Source organism: Rhinolophus hipposideros, assembly GCF_964194185.1.
Source record: "Rhinolophus hipposideros genome assembly, chromosome: 14".
Lineage (NCBI taxonomy): Eukaryota > Metazoa > Chordata > Mammalia > Chiroptera > Rhinolophidae > Rhinolophus > Rhinolophus hipposideros.
Genome location: NC_138060.1, coordinates 9,675,531 through 9,689,644, shown reverse-complemented (window position 1 = coordinate 9,689,644; position 14,114 = coordinate 9,675,531). Strand labels below are relative to the sequence as shown.

The 14,114-nt window shown below is 41.1% G+C and overlaps 1 protein-coding gene across 1 annotated transcript in view; it reads right to left on the bottom strand.

Annotated features, from left to right (window-relative positions):
• ADAMTS9 (ADAM metallopeptidase with thrombospondin type 1 motif 9) overlaps nucleotides 1-14,114 on the bottom strand; it is a gene marked incomplete at its 5' end in the record, with an annotated part of 160,709 nt that overhangs the window by 42,597 nt on the left and 103,998 nt on the right. Inside the window, one exon of the mRNA XM_081072616.1 lies at nucleotides 1,268-1,435. Coding sequence (XP_080928742.1) covers nucleotides 1,268-1,435 — 168 coding nt within the window. The remainder of the gene's footprint in view (nucleotides 1-1,267; nucleotides 1,436-14,114) is intronic.

Sequence of the window (14,114 nt, the reverse complement as noted above, 5' to 3'; positions counted from 1 at the left end):
TCGCATATCTGGGAAGCAGAATATAGCTGAAAGGTATGGGGGACAGTGATGCCAGCTCAGAGCATTTAAGAAAAAAAGCACATTTCTAGAGGAATTCTCCATTAGTCACGTTGAAATGGTGGATTCTCAGCTCCTCCCCATGTTAGCACAGCTGTCCAACACTTATTTAGGGCCTTAGAAATCAAGATCCAAGCTCTGGAAGAATCAATTCCTGAGGCTGCCAACCTTGAACCTAGTTTTTTATTGATTCTGAGGAGTATCTGCATGACTCTCCACTGCAGAGGGGAACCACAAATTCAGTCAGACCTCATTGCATCAAATCAATGGGGAGAAGGAGAATCATTAAATAAAGAACACAAGGAAAGAAATTGAGCCTTATTACTTTTAAGTAAGCACCTTCAACCAGGCAGAGTATGGAGTAACGAGATTTACTTTAAGGACTAGATGCCAGTGGCTTTAGGTCATGCATTAATTGTTTACAGGTAAATAGAAATTTCTAGAGTTTCTTCTTGAATTCAACAGGGAAAGTCTCACACCCAATTCCTGACTAAATCACCAAATGTATAGAATTAGTGGGGTCTAACCGTAATCAGTTTCTTGGGTATTTACCCCCCTTCCCCATCTGATACACATCACACTCATCACAAAAAAATTATTCTTGAGAGCCTATGAGATTCAAGATCCCTGAATCCCCTACGTGGCATTCATTTTGTATTGAATCCTCATGAGAACTATATGAAGTAGGCTCAGGAAGGTTAAACAAATCACCCAAGGACACACAGCTAGAAAATGACAGAGAACTTTCCCTTTGTCCCCTAATTTTCTGTATACAAAAGAAATAATCTCTACTACTTTATATTGACAGTCTTTAAGAACCTCAAAGGTAAACTCAGACTCAGTTCCCGCCAGGTGACCTTACTGAGATCTGAATTAGTGGTTTTCCAAGTAGTGAATGATAATATAATATAAATGACATCAGCAAAGTGTGGAGGGGCTACTCTGTGCTCACATCTGGTATCTCCATCGACTACCACTTAGAATGAATCCTCACAACCACCTTGCTGTAGGTATTAGCCAAAGAGCCGAGGGCTGAAGCCACGGGCCCAAGGTCCCATAGCTAGTCTCCTGACATAAAGATTCTTCCCTCCCCGTCCCCAAGCTCCCCTCTGAAAAACCAAAACTGAGCACAGGAACACAAGCCAACATGATGGTGTCAGCCACGTGCCCGAAGGTAACGAAGCAGTGGGAGGGGAGAAGCAGTGCTCACCTGACTCCAGGCTCCAGCCTTCCATCTGGGGCATCTTCCTCCTCGGCACTTTCTGTGCCCATTGGGCTTAGCAAGGTGTTTACAGTAATCACTTTCTAAATGGCTTCCATCTTTTGCCATGCAGTAAACATTTCGTTGTTTATGCCCTCGACCACAAGAGACAGAACACTGAAATATAAAGCAATGGCAAGGTTGTTTTTTTCTTTTTGTTTTCTTTTTTAAATCACATGAAGTTTGATAAAAACCTGTGTGGTGAGATGTTAAGATCATGACTTACAAGAGTCACCATTCCCCCACTTTCCAGTGCCATTTTGGATAATATGTCAACGCTCGACATGGAAGGAAGGTAGCATTTGGGTAAAAATATTCCATAGCATTACAGCTATGTAATCCTGTATAGTGTTTTGGGTCACTCAAGAGAGTGGGTAAATCCTGATACTTTAGGCCAAACAATGAAGTCCATGAACCTGAGGTTACCATGCAATTCTGATCTAAAGAAGTCCTTCTATGAATTAGTAAGGGCTCCTTTTGCACATCTTACTTCATGCAATCTCTGATCGAGCTATTTCTACAACAAAGTGCCTCATGATTCACTGATTTGAATAAAGGTACATTTCTGAAATACAGCTGTGTGTAATTTCCTAATTAAATGATTTTAATTTAAGGAAACTCTTCTACCATTTTTTCAGAGGATAAACTCTCATTTTCCCAGTCCATTGAGAAGGAGGTGAAAAAGGCACCTTAGAAACTGAAAGGTAAGCTAGCAGGTAAGTCTGTGCCAATTTTGGGAGGGAGGCATTACCTTTCAACTTTGGTCTGTAGGTTCACCGAACTGTTTTAAATGTGACCTTGTCTGACCACATCTAAGAAACTTGACTTTGATTTCAGATTAGGTTTCTCAAAGGTTTAGGAATCAAAGTGCCCATGGAGTCAGGACAAAAATTTGATATGACAGCTTCTTGTAGAACAGGCAAGAGGCTGGCCCCAGTGAGTGCACCGAGATATCCAACTTCCATTGCCTCATTAACAATTACGGAAATCATTACCACTTGGATCATAAGTTTGCTGGCTCAGGTTTTCAAGACACATTATTTCCCAATATAACATTCTTGCTTTTTAGAGGGAAATGAGTTTAAGAATGAAGAACAAAATGTGAAAATGCAATGAAAATAGATTTCAAATGTCATTTCCTTCTATTTGATATTCCTTATATCCCCCACTAACTTTATGATTTTGTTAACTTAAATTACTAAAGTGCCCTTTTATGCCTAATAGATAAATAGCACCATGTAAAACATGTAGCCTAATATCAATTCAACCACTCTTACCAACCAAGCATGCTCAAAGTTATATCATTCATAAATGTGCCAGACATATTTTTCTAGTAAACACAAACCATTATAAAGTTTTTAATCGTAGATGATAGATTTCAAACATGTATCCTAACAGGTTTGGCTATAACTTTTTACTTCAGGAGACGGATACATTGCTATTTAACGTGAGCTCTCATCTTATGAATATTATGATTTGGAGCAGTTATTCTGGAAATCTTAATAGAGTATACAGTGTGGAAGGAAGGAGCCCAATTTCAATACCTGTACCAGAACCAAAATATCCATCATTCAACTTACAGTGTTTTGACGTATAAAGATTTTGGGATATAATTCTAGAAAGTTTTTAGGATGCACTTCCTAGAAATATCTCTATAAACAAGTGATCTAATGACTTGTACACAGGTATTCCCTATTATTAGTAACTAATTTTAATATTTAAAAATGTTACCTTAACAAGTAAATAATATAGGGCACAATTAGAATCTGGGATGAGTTCATTTGTTTATTCAACCAACATTTATTGAGCACCTACTTAGTTCCAAGAATTACATAAAGTGTTGAGGACATAGTGATGAACAAAACCAAAATAATCTCTGCCCTCATGAAGAAGACCAGCATTAATCAAGTGATGCCAAAAATATATGCTTATTAACTGAGATGAGTGTTGTGAAAGAAACAAACGGGAGTGCTTGGAAGAGGGCTCCCCGAGACATTCCCTGGGGCCAGAGCATGCAGAGTTCACAGATCATAATAATGTATTTGGATTTTATGCTGCATGCAATGGGAAACATCGAAGAGTTTTAAGTCAGGGTAAGACATGGTCTCATTTTCATTTCAAAAATTCTACCTTGACTGCTGAGTGGACAATGAATGGGAATACAGTGTGAGTAGAAACAAGAAAACCACTCAGGAAGCTATTGCATTTGTCCAGACAAGAGGCGATGGTGGCTTAGATTAGAATGCAGAGTGTTGGGGTAGGCAGGGGGGTGGACTTAAGATCTATTTATATGAGGTAGACATGATAGTACACGATGGATTAGCTGTGAGGTGGAGGGGAGAAGGCAGAGGCAAGGATGATAACCAAGTTTCTGGTATGGGCAACTGGATTGATAAATGACATTTATGGAGATGGGAAAACAGCATTAGGAGTCAAGGATATATTTATTTGTAGAAAATAGGCTGAACTTAAAGGATCTAGAATCATGGATGGTAATACTTGTGTGATTAGGTGAAAATACAGGCATAGTTCTTTTAGAGTAGTCAGATGAACATGGGTGAACTTAAAGCAAGTCTATGCTTAGGGATAGTCATTTCAATATACAAACAGTCCAAACAAGCTGTCCCTTAATAAGGAAAGAGGGAGTTGACAGAAACACTGATTAGTTATGTGCAGTGGTCATCGGAAGAGATAACCTAAAAGTAGGCAGCAATTTTCAGAAGCAGAATTAGAAAGGGCACAGCTTTCCCACATTCTTTCTGCGCCAGGCACGGCTCTAAGCCTTTATATGCATTCTCATTTAATCATCCCAATAACCATAGAGATAGGTACTATTAGTAGAAACAACTGGAGCTTTCTAAATGGTGTAACCACAGGGCTTTATATACACCTCTGCCCACATGACTTCAACAGAAGTAGATGGATGTCTATCAGGAACAGTAACAGCATAATAAGAACAGTTAAATTATCAACATCACTGATAATAATTCTTCTGAGGTGCTACCAGCATCTTATTGCCCATGAAATAAAGATGGATGACACACTTTCTAATGATGATACTTTCAAAATCTTTTGACATCTGAATTAGCTGCATCCTACCCATTCTTATGTGCATTTTTTCTTATTTGGGGATTCGAATGGAACTGACTTGGAAAAAGGAATGCCATATAGTTCAGCATGACTTACTCTATATATTATCTGCCGAAAATTGTTAAGATCCAAAAGTGATTAGAAGATTCTCCAGAAATCTAATCTGATAAAAACACCTTTTGTTTTATGCTTTCTAACTTAGCAATGAAGAAAAGTAGCTGCTCATGGAAATTTTCATATCTAACAGGTTTATCAATGGGTCTATTATGACTTTATAAAACAGTTGTCATTTTGATAACTAAATAAACACATGTGTCAGTCAGCTCTTATATTCGGAGGGAAATTTCCATCTGATCATTTCCAGTCCTTTCCCAGGTACTGACTTTTGCATCGGCATGTGTCACTGCGAGAAGAGTTAAATTTGATGCGTCACCTTGTATATGTTATTTATTGGCTACGTATCTGAGGATTCTTGCTCTGGGGAATATTTAATTCCTTAAATCTGCAGCTGAACTGGCCTCCTAGTTTGCCAACAGGACTGTGACTTGTTTTCTTTGGAGAATGATTTCTCTATCCCCAACTTGAAGCAAGACTCCCAAACAATGTAATCTCCGCTTGTTATTTAGAAACATCAAGGTCCATCACAAATGCCTGGGCTTTCAGGCTTTTGTTTCTATAAGCCTATTCAAAAGGGGATGTTTAAACTGGAGCTTTGTTCAGATGTTGCCTTGCCCTTTCCACAAAGTAAGCTCTAAGAGTTTGGAATCCTTACATTTCAACTCCTCTGGGGGGAAATGAAACCCAAGGAATGGGCAGTCTGCTTATAACTTCAGTGGAGGGGGAGGGCTTGTTCTCTCCTGAGTAATAGCTCTGGATGCAATGTATCCAGTGTGGAATAAGGTCCAGTGTGCTGTTCCTGGCCTTCTGGCATCAATCCTTTCACTTATATCGAGGGGCATGGTTTCTCAGTCATCAGGAAGCCAGCAAACAACCCTGGTGTGTCTGCCTGGAAAAGAAGGACTGAAGACCTAAAGAGAATGAGATCCCCAGAGGTGCTGAGGCTGGTGAGGACCTGGACATCCAAATGAAGACGGAGAGCTGCCCCGGAACTGGTAAGGACTCCACAGAAAGAATAAGGAGAGGGTGGAGCAGGGATGCACACAGGATCAGGCTAAAAGGAAGCTGCTCGGTGGGGCTGGACGATGGTGGGGCTTAGAGGGTGCCCTGGAGCAGGTGCAATGTGAATCAGGACTGCCTGAATTATGGCAGACGCCTGAGACGCGTGGCTTAATGCATGGGCCAGGAGGAGAGGCCAGCAGATTGTCCGGGCATAGGTCTGCGTATCTAGGTGACTCCAAGGGATCTAGATACACAAGATTCTGTGTATATAAAATGTGCTACAGAGGATGCTGATCAACGAGTCTGTAATTCCCACCACAGGATTGGCCGACAGCAGGCTAGAAATAAGGAAGCACTGAAAGGTCAACAGAAAGGTAATACACTAGAAGCCATTACCAGGTTAAGTCAAAACTCTCCGGACCTAAGGATTTGTGACAATTGGGATAGCTAACCATGACTGTGAGACTGGTGGGCAAAGTTCAGTTTTGAGACGGGAGACCTTACTAATTATTATTCAAGGCCTTTTCCTTTGATTCCATCAAATATGAAAATGACATCTATGTCACTTCATTTAAAGAAAGTTCAGTTGCGTCTTTTCGTAACAACAAGCTCTTCTCAATTCTCCTCTCATTTTGACTTTGTTTAACAAAGCATAAAGTCAATCCTCATCTGGAAAGTATGCTATCAGAAATGACGCAATGCTGGCACCCAAGGGTCGGGACTATCTGCTGGTGAATGACTTTTTGCATGCTCATCATTGGAAGGTTGCAGGTTGTAAATTTGGGCTGGCCCATTCACCAAGGACTAATATCTCAAACACTGAGCTGCAGAGCATCTCAAAGATTACCGAGTCCTTCTATTTCTTTTACAACTGCAACACTAGAGCAAAGGAGACACGGCATGTTCTCAGCCACACAGTAAGAAAGGAGTTGGTGGAGGCTCACACTGGGTTCCTGCACCTACCACAGAACACTACTTGGTGCTCGCCCATCGCACCGGGCATGTGTGGCCAGGGCCCGGTGTCCTGTGTGCGTTGCTCGGGAACCATAGCTAACCAGACATCCCGATTCTTCCTGTTCCAAGTCAGTGATGCTCATAAAGAGCTAGCACGATGGACAGGGAGCAGCAAGGCAGCCATGGATTCTGCACCTTTGGCTCTGACAGATAGTACACAGCCGTGGGAACAAGAGTGAACAGAGCAAGCTCTTGTACCGAGGTACCAGTCAAGAACAAATTCCAAGGGGTGGGTGTGCATGACGCCCGCACAGGAAATGACAGTCCCCTGTCTTCACTTTGCTCTAAAACATAGCATTTCAAGGCACAGGTTTTGAAGTCAGAGAAACCTAAGCTGGCATGCCAGCTGCCATTTTCCTCTGGTGCCATTTGGGGCAAGTGACTTAACCTTGCTCAGCTCAGCTTTGTTCGCTGTAAACTGGAGACGACAGCACTATCTATACTCAGTAGAGCTGTGTACAGTAGGTGAAAATGCACACAGAGAGTTCCTGGTGATTTGGTCTAACAGTATAAAGGTCAACACACGTGCACTGTCACCACTGCCACCACTGCCACCACTGCTATCCAGTAGAGTGTTTCAGAGCATCTCCTAACATGTGGTTTAAAAGGTGAGTATTTTTTAAAAAAATATATGTTAACTAATGGAACCTAAGATTAGCATTCTAACACAGGAGTTTGCTGGGTGAAGGAGGGACTTAATCTAGCAGCATCTCACCCACGTGAATGGGTGAAGAGCTTTCCTTTCCAAAGTCACACAGAAATGCACAGAGCAGACATAAATGTTCAAAATTCCTTATCTTTCGGCAGTGTCCTTTTCACTCTTATAGATTATTACTTATTAATAGGGTCTCTTCTAAACATAGAAGACAGGAAGACAAATAAGAAAAAGAAAGACATGGCATCTGAATGCCACATCTCTATTCTTTCCTGCTTGTACTTATTGCAAGAACCACTTATGTTTCTCACATGTTTTAAATATATTTTTTCGTAAGTGTCCTACAGAATCAACATCAGTGATCCGCATTACCTAATACATATCCGCTCACTTTCCTGCTGTGCTCAGCTTGGCTGTGGGAGTGATCACGGTTCTTTGTCAAAAAACATCTCTTAACTGGCAGGTATGAACACATTTAGGGGATTTTTCATACGGCTTCTCCAGCACAAGAATGGCTCTGAACGGGGACATCAGGGAACCAAAATCACTTAGGAGGAAGGAGAGAAAGCTTTGCCAGGAAACAAGGGCTGTGACTTCAAGGCGGAAAAGCTAGTGTTGACAGGCCTGCCTGATGGCTGTTTATGTCCAGGACCACCATGGCACTTATTACCATGAAAACGAGCTGAGAAAGCATGAGATTGGCAGGGAACACAGTGGAAGAAAGCGCATGTAGGAGTCATGGTCATCCTAGCCGGATGGGGCATTAGGTCATCCTTCCATTCCCGTTGCTTCCCCCCCCCCGCCCCCCAGCCTTTGCAATGCTACAAAGGTCTAAGACTGTGGGAGAAAGGAACTAAGATTCACGCGTCAACTCTTGGCGCACACTTGAAGCCTGTCGCCAGCACTACAGCCGAGTAGGTGGTCTTGTATATGCCTCCTAAGGAAGCTGGCAGGGCCAAACAATAAGGAGAGACAGGGAGAGGTGCTTATGTCCACCACCTCTCATTACCCCCAAGAATTATGAGGCACAGGGCTCTCCTGCTGCCCGCTCTGTACCTCAAAATGTAACAACTTCATGTGGGGGAAGGATACATTTAACATTCAATACAGCAGCAAATGAAATTAGCTATGCAAGTTATGAAACTCAAACTGGGGTTCTTTTTGTTCTGCACCAGTATAAATATGACAGTTTTTCTACCTATAAAGACAGAAAACAAAAACCAAGAACATCTGCAAAAGCAGCATCTGGTGAATTCTATCATGGCACATCCAGAGGTCTCCCCAGAAATTTGAAGCATATTATATCGCCAGTCCCTGTTACCCCTAACATGCCCTCCCATTCCCCATTCCCAACCACACTATTTTTATACAACTTCTTTCCCCTTTCAAGGCTACATACACACAATGATTATTTGTAACCTACTTCAGCAGAATAATACTATTGGCATTTGTCAGGAAAGAGGCAAAGATGGCGCAAGCATCCACACTCTGAGCTTGCCACAGGATTATCTATGACGGGAGTAGAAGACAGGGAGGGTAGTGAGTGAGCTATTTGTTCCATTATCCTTATTCTCAGCTGTTGCCAAGGTGAGTGAAGGAGTGTCTAAGTAAGTAATTGATGGAAAAGCTATGGCTGATGGAAATGGTGACCAAAGTTTCTTGGCACTCTGAAGGTGGCCCATGACCAAAGGCCAGGCAGGAGGGTTCAAGGCTACCTGAAGATGTCATTCTGCCAGAAGGTGACAGTGCTCAGTATCATCTACTCACGACTTTGCTATTGTCACAGGCAGTCAGAAACAGACCTGAGAAGCTTAAATCACCGTTGGGAATGTTTCTGTAGAAAAATAATCCATGCAGGTTGTCTCTGGACTTTCATCTAACCAATGTCCAGCCCTTGACCCGTTTCCTCCTACAAAAGAGCTAATCTGTGTGTCAGTCATTTAAAAGACAACAGGACAAAGTTCACTTAATTGAATTTTCCAATCTTGCTTTTTCTTCCATCAACTTGGCCCTTCTTCCATCAACTTGTTGTGAAAGGAACATCTTTACATGCCAACATCTCAAACATCTTTACACTGAAAAATTTACAACTGTTTTGGGGAAGTAGTTCATATAATTAATTTGCTTCTGGGTGGATATTAATGCCACCCAAGAACTGAGATGTACATATATATCTGAGTTTGTATCCAGAGAAATATATCTCAGCACAAGGGGAAAAGTTCATTTTAACCATTATTGAATTAGATGCTTAACCTCTAACTCTGCATTGCTCTATCAGGAGTTCAGACAGGACCAAGTCACTGCCAACACGCACTATTCACGTCCTTTGTGGCTTTTCTTGTCTCCTTTTCTTGTTTACCTTTTGGTAAAGAAATGGCTCAAAAGTACCACTCTGAAAGGATGAGACTAGAAGAAATAAAAACCAGCTAAAGTGTAAATGGTTCACAACATAGAAGACCTGACATTAAAAGAAGCTAAAATAATGTTTAATGGTTTTCTGTAAATCTAAATTATTCCTACACTAACTGAAGTTTTATTCAAATGGAGATCCAAGGGTTGAGGGTAAAAGAGGGGGATAGTTATGAACGAGGTTTTGAAATCAATCAGACCTGATTTGACTAGTACTATCTCTACCTTTGTGATCTTACGCAAGAAGCTTAATCATGGCAAGCATCTCTTTCCAATTTTGTTCAACGTGATGTACGCAATGATGGTTAATAAACATCTCAAACTCAGTATGGCCAAAACAGAAGTCCTAATCTTCCTTCACAACTCTTCTTCCTATGGTCTTCCTCATATCAATCAGTAGAAACTGCGTCCTCCCCCTTACCCAGTGCACAGTGCTTGGAGTCATTCTAACTCCTCTCTTTCTCTTGTACCCCATATCCAAACTCTCAGCTGATCCTTCAGTACTACCTTAATCCATTGGAATTCCACTACATTCCATTGTGAACATTCTCATCTGAGCCACTGTCTTCTCTCATCTGAGTTACTGCAATGGCTTCCTTTCTTTGTTCCTCCTGTAGCTTCTTCTAAATTCAGAAGCCAGAATCATTCTTTTAGAACAAATTCATGATCCTACTCAATCTCCCTCTCCCCGCAATGGCTTCCCACCTCACTGAGTGTAAGCAAAATTCTCTCCGGTGGTCTAACCCTCCTTTCTTCTCCCCCTTTTATGATCTACCTCGGTGTTCCTTTCCCTCAACTTGACCTGTAATTTCATATCTCACCCCTCCATCCTCTATCCCAGCCATACTGGCTTCTTTGCTATCACTAAGATATGCCTGGTGTACTCCTGTCTCTGGGTCTTAACTTGGAATCTTTTTCTCCTGGATATCTACATGGCTTGTGTTTGTATTTCCCCAAATCTCTGCTCAAACATCACCTTCTGAATGGAGACTTGCCTGACCTCAAAATTATGGTCCCTATCTCTTCTTCCGTGCTATTTTCTACCTTCTTCTCTAATTTATTCTTATCTATGTGACTAACGACTTTCTTTCACAATATATAGTTTACACTTTCTTGTTTTGTTTTGTTTGTTATTTATAGGTTCTCTCTCCAATCCCCCCTAGAATGTAAGCTCAATGAGTTCAAGGATTTTTGCGTGTTGTGTTCATTGCTATATCCCCACTGGCTAGAGCCGTATGTGGTTTATAGGACACACTCAGATACTTACAGAATATACAAAGGAATGCATGAATCAGTGAATGAATCGTATCTAATAGAATCTAGAGCCATTTATCTCACAAGAATTTTTAAGGATTAAGTAAACATTCTTCACCATGCTCAGTTCACTGTACAGACCAAATAAATAACTATTGCTCTCTCCTATCTCCCGTGTCTATTCAGTCCAAAACTGGCTAAGTACTCTTGTGGTTTAATATTTAATTCAAAGTTACAGAACTAGATACTTCACAGGAAACGTCTCAGAGGAAGCTTACCCGAGAATGTGATATAAGATAGTAAGAAGCAGAAGCTGGGAACTCAGAAGGCTATACTGCCTTGCAAAGGCAAGACTGACATGGAAAGTTAGGCTCTAAGCCACTGAGACCACCACACACCCTGAGTGACACATAATGTTGTTTCTCCTCCTCGGAGGTGTCATCTTAGAACAGTACCTTTGCCAGCTGAAAAAGTGTAAATACACAGATTTAAAATAGATTACTAAGAAAGGTGATGGACAAGAATGGTCTCCATCTAAACCAGGTATTATCCATTTCCATTTTGCCTGGAAACATTTAAAAGCAAAAAACTACACTTCTGTTACGAAACAGTGTGTCTAAGTTTGATCCTGATTTTAAGTTTCCTTTTATTTAGAAAAAAAGCCCTCAAAGTATAGGATAGCCAGGACTACAAAACCAACATGAAGCCTGAGATTTTGTAACTGTAGACTGAATTTGTTAGAAATGAATCATTGCCACCCTCCTGTACACTCTTGACAAACTAGCCACCACAAGCCTCTCTATTAAGTGGGGGTAATTGTTACCCAAATATTAGGATCAGGGCATGTCCAGAAAGACCTATTTTTCTTAGCCCAGCAGACCTCTCCTTCCAGACGAACCAATTCACACCATCCAAGGTTGCTGTAGTGTCCTGGGGCAAGCTGACCCTTTCAGAGCTCTGGTCTGGGAACGCTAGGTGACCAAGCTCAATTTTTGAGTTCCTCTAGAAACCACTTGAAACCAAGTGCAGTGTTAAAATTGTTCTATTCAAAAATGCAAATATTCAGCTACCTCCCACTTTTGATAAGTAAAATAAACAAAACCAGTGACCTGGCTCAACATCCCCGAGAAACATTCAAATCCTGAGGAATAAGCTTCTCTGGCTTTTCAAATGCAGAAGAGCGCTAAACTGGTTTCCACTTGGGCCAGAGATTGTTTCTTTCATGGGTCACATATCAAAATCAGTATTTCTAGAAGTTTTGAAAGCCTTACTGGAAAGGAAGAGGGAAAGCGTGGGGCTTGAGACTCAGTCAAATCTGGATCCAAGAATTACTGCTTATAAGATGTGGGGAAACTTGCTTAGCCTTCCTGCAGCTCCGATTTCCGACGTGCATAATAAGGTCCATTTTGCAAGGATTACATGAGGATTAGCCATAATGCCTGCAAAGTCCCAGCCCTGGGCTTGGCTCACAGCACATGCGCAGTAAATGAGGACCTTTGTTATTATGTCTCCACTTCTGGTCAAATGTGTCTGGCCAACTGCAGATGGGCACATTTTTGTGCCACATCAGTCAATGTAAGACTGGTCATCATTTGGTGCCTGTGATGTGGAGAAGCTCGTTCATTTAGATAAGCGAGTTTTTCAGTCAGGGCTCTGTCTTCTCGTTTCTTTAGGGAAGATTTGCATGTGCCCAACTTATAGCCTAGAATCTCTGGTAAAGTTATAGTTATGCAAAAGGCAAAATTCAATTTCTCCTCTTAAAGGGCTTTTTACATAGTCCATTGGTAACCTAGGATTCCAGTTAATTCTAAGGTGGTACCCACTTGCCTGAGGGACAACCAAGACCTCTTCTACACTGGGCACCAGTGTGCGTGCCTTCTTTTAACAGAAATGCCTGTGGTCTTCCATCAAAGAAAGTTCAAACATTGTGGGAAAATTCCAATATTTCATTAGAATTTAGGTCCTACCATTAAACGTCTGAGGTTGATGACAGTGTCTTGGGTTCATTTTGCTTGTCTTTCGTCTACCGATAGATTTCTTCTCCAGTCTCAATGCACTGGATTTACTACCAGTGTTTATGGCCATCGTTAGTGACCTTTTTGAAGAAGAATTAAAATTGATTTTCCTTCTAGGGCTAGGAGATGCATCATCTAAAATGTTCTCTCACCCACTGATCTCAGAGTTGAGCCAATATTCTGCTATTCTGAGCCTATATGTGTGTCTCTGTATGGTGTGGGGTTTGGAGTTACATATATAGCATTCACCATCTGCCAAAGCAAGAAATATTTGCAAAATGGAAAAGGGGAGGTTTGGAGAGGTAGAACTTCAGAAACTTTCCTCCCCAGAAGTTCATGTATTGAAAAGCCAAATTAATGCCACACATCTGGAAAAATGAATCACCTACGTATGGCTTCCTCTGATGGGTTTAGAAAAAAAAACAAAACAAGTGGTGAGGAAATGACTGATGGTGAAAACCTGGTGATCTCTACAACGTAATGATTTATCTTCCTTGAGAGGAGGCAGGAAACAATTTTACAACCTCAAAGACTCTCTGACTTAGAAAATATGGATTGGTATCAAATATGTTTGGGAAATGCCGTAGACTATACCTACCTAATACCCATGAAAATATGAAAAGAAAAATTTCACTGTAAGAAATCCATAGAACTACGGGGTGGTGGTGGTGGTGATATTACCCTCCAGGGGACATTTGGCAATGTCTGAATACATTTTTGGTTATCATAACCAAGAAGATATGCTCTTGCCATCCAGTTGGTAGAGGCTATGGATGCTGGTAAACAATGTACAATACACAGACCCGCCCCACAACAAAGAATTATCTGGTCCCAAACGTCAATAGTACTGAGGTTGGGAAACCCTGCTTCATACTTAGTTACAACCCATGGAATACTTTCTGTACCCATTTATTGTCTTAGTCCCTAATCAGTAATGTGGTCTGCTGCTCCACAGATAAAATACAAACTAGGATTAATCCTTTTTAAAAGTACCCCAAAGAAAAACTTAAATATTCAACTCTGACACCAATTCCTAGATATCGCTGGACCATTACATATGTGCAAATTCTATTATGGATGAGGGAAGCACTGTTGGTTTGAAACATGAATTTAAAAGAAATATGTACAGATGAACAATCAGTGCTATTAGAACGATCCAAGTGTTGGAGTAACCCTTGTTTTCTCAGAAATACCCATTCTCATTTATGCCTTTCTTTCCAAAGTTGGTCACTCCTGCCAA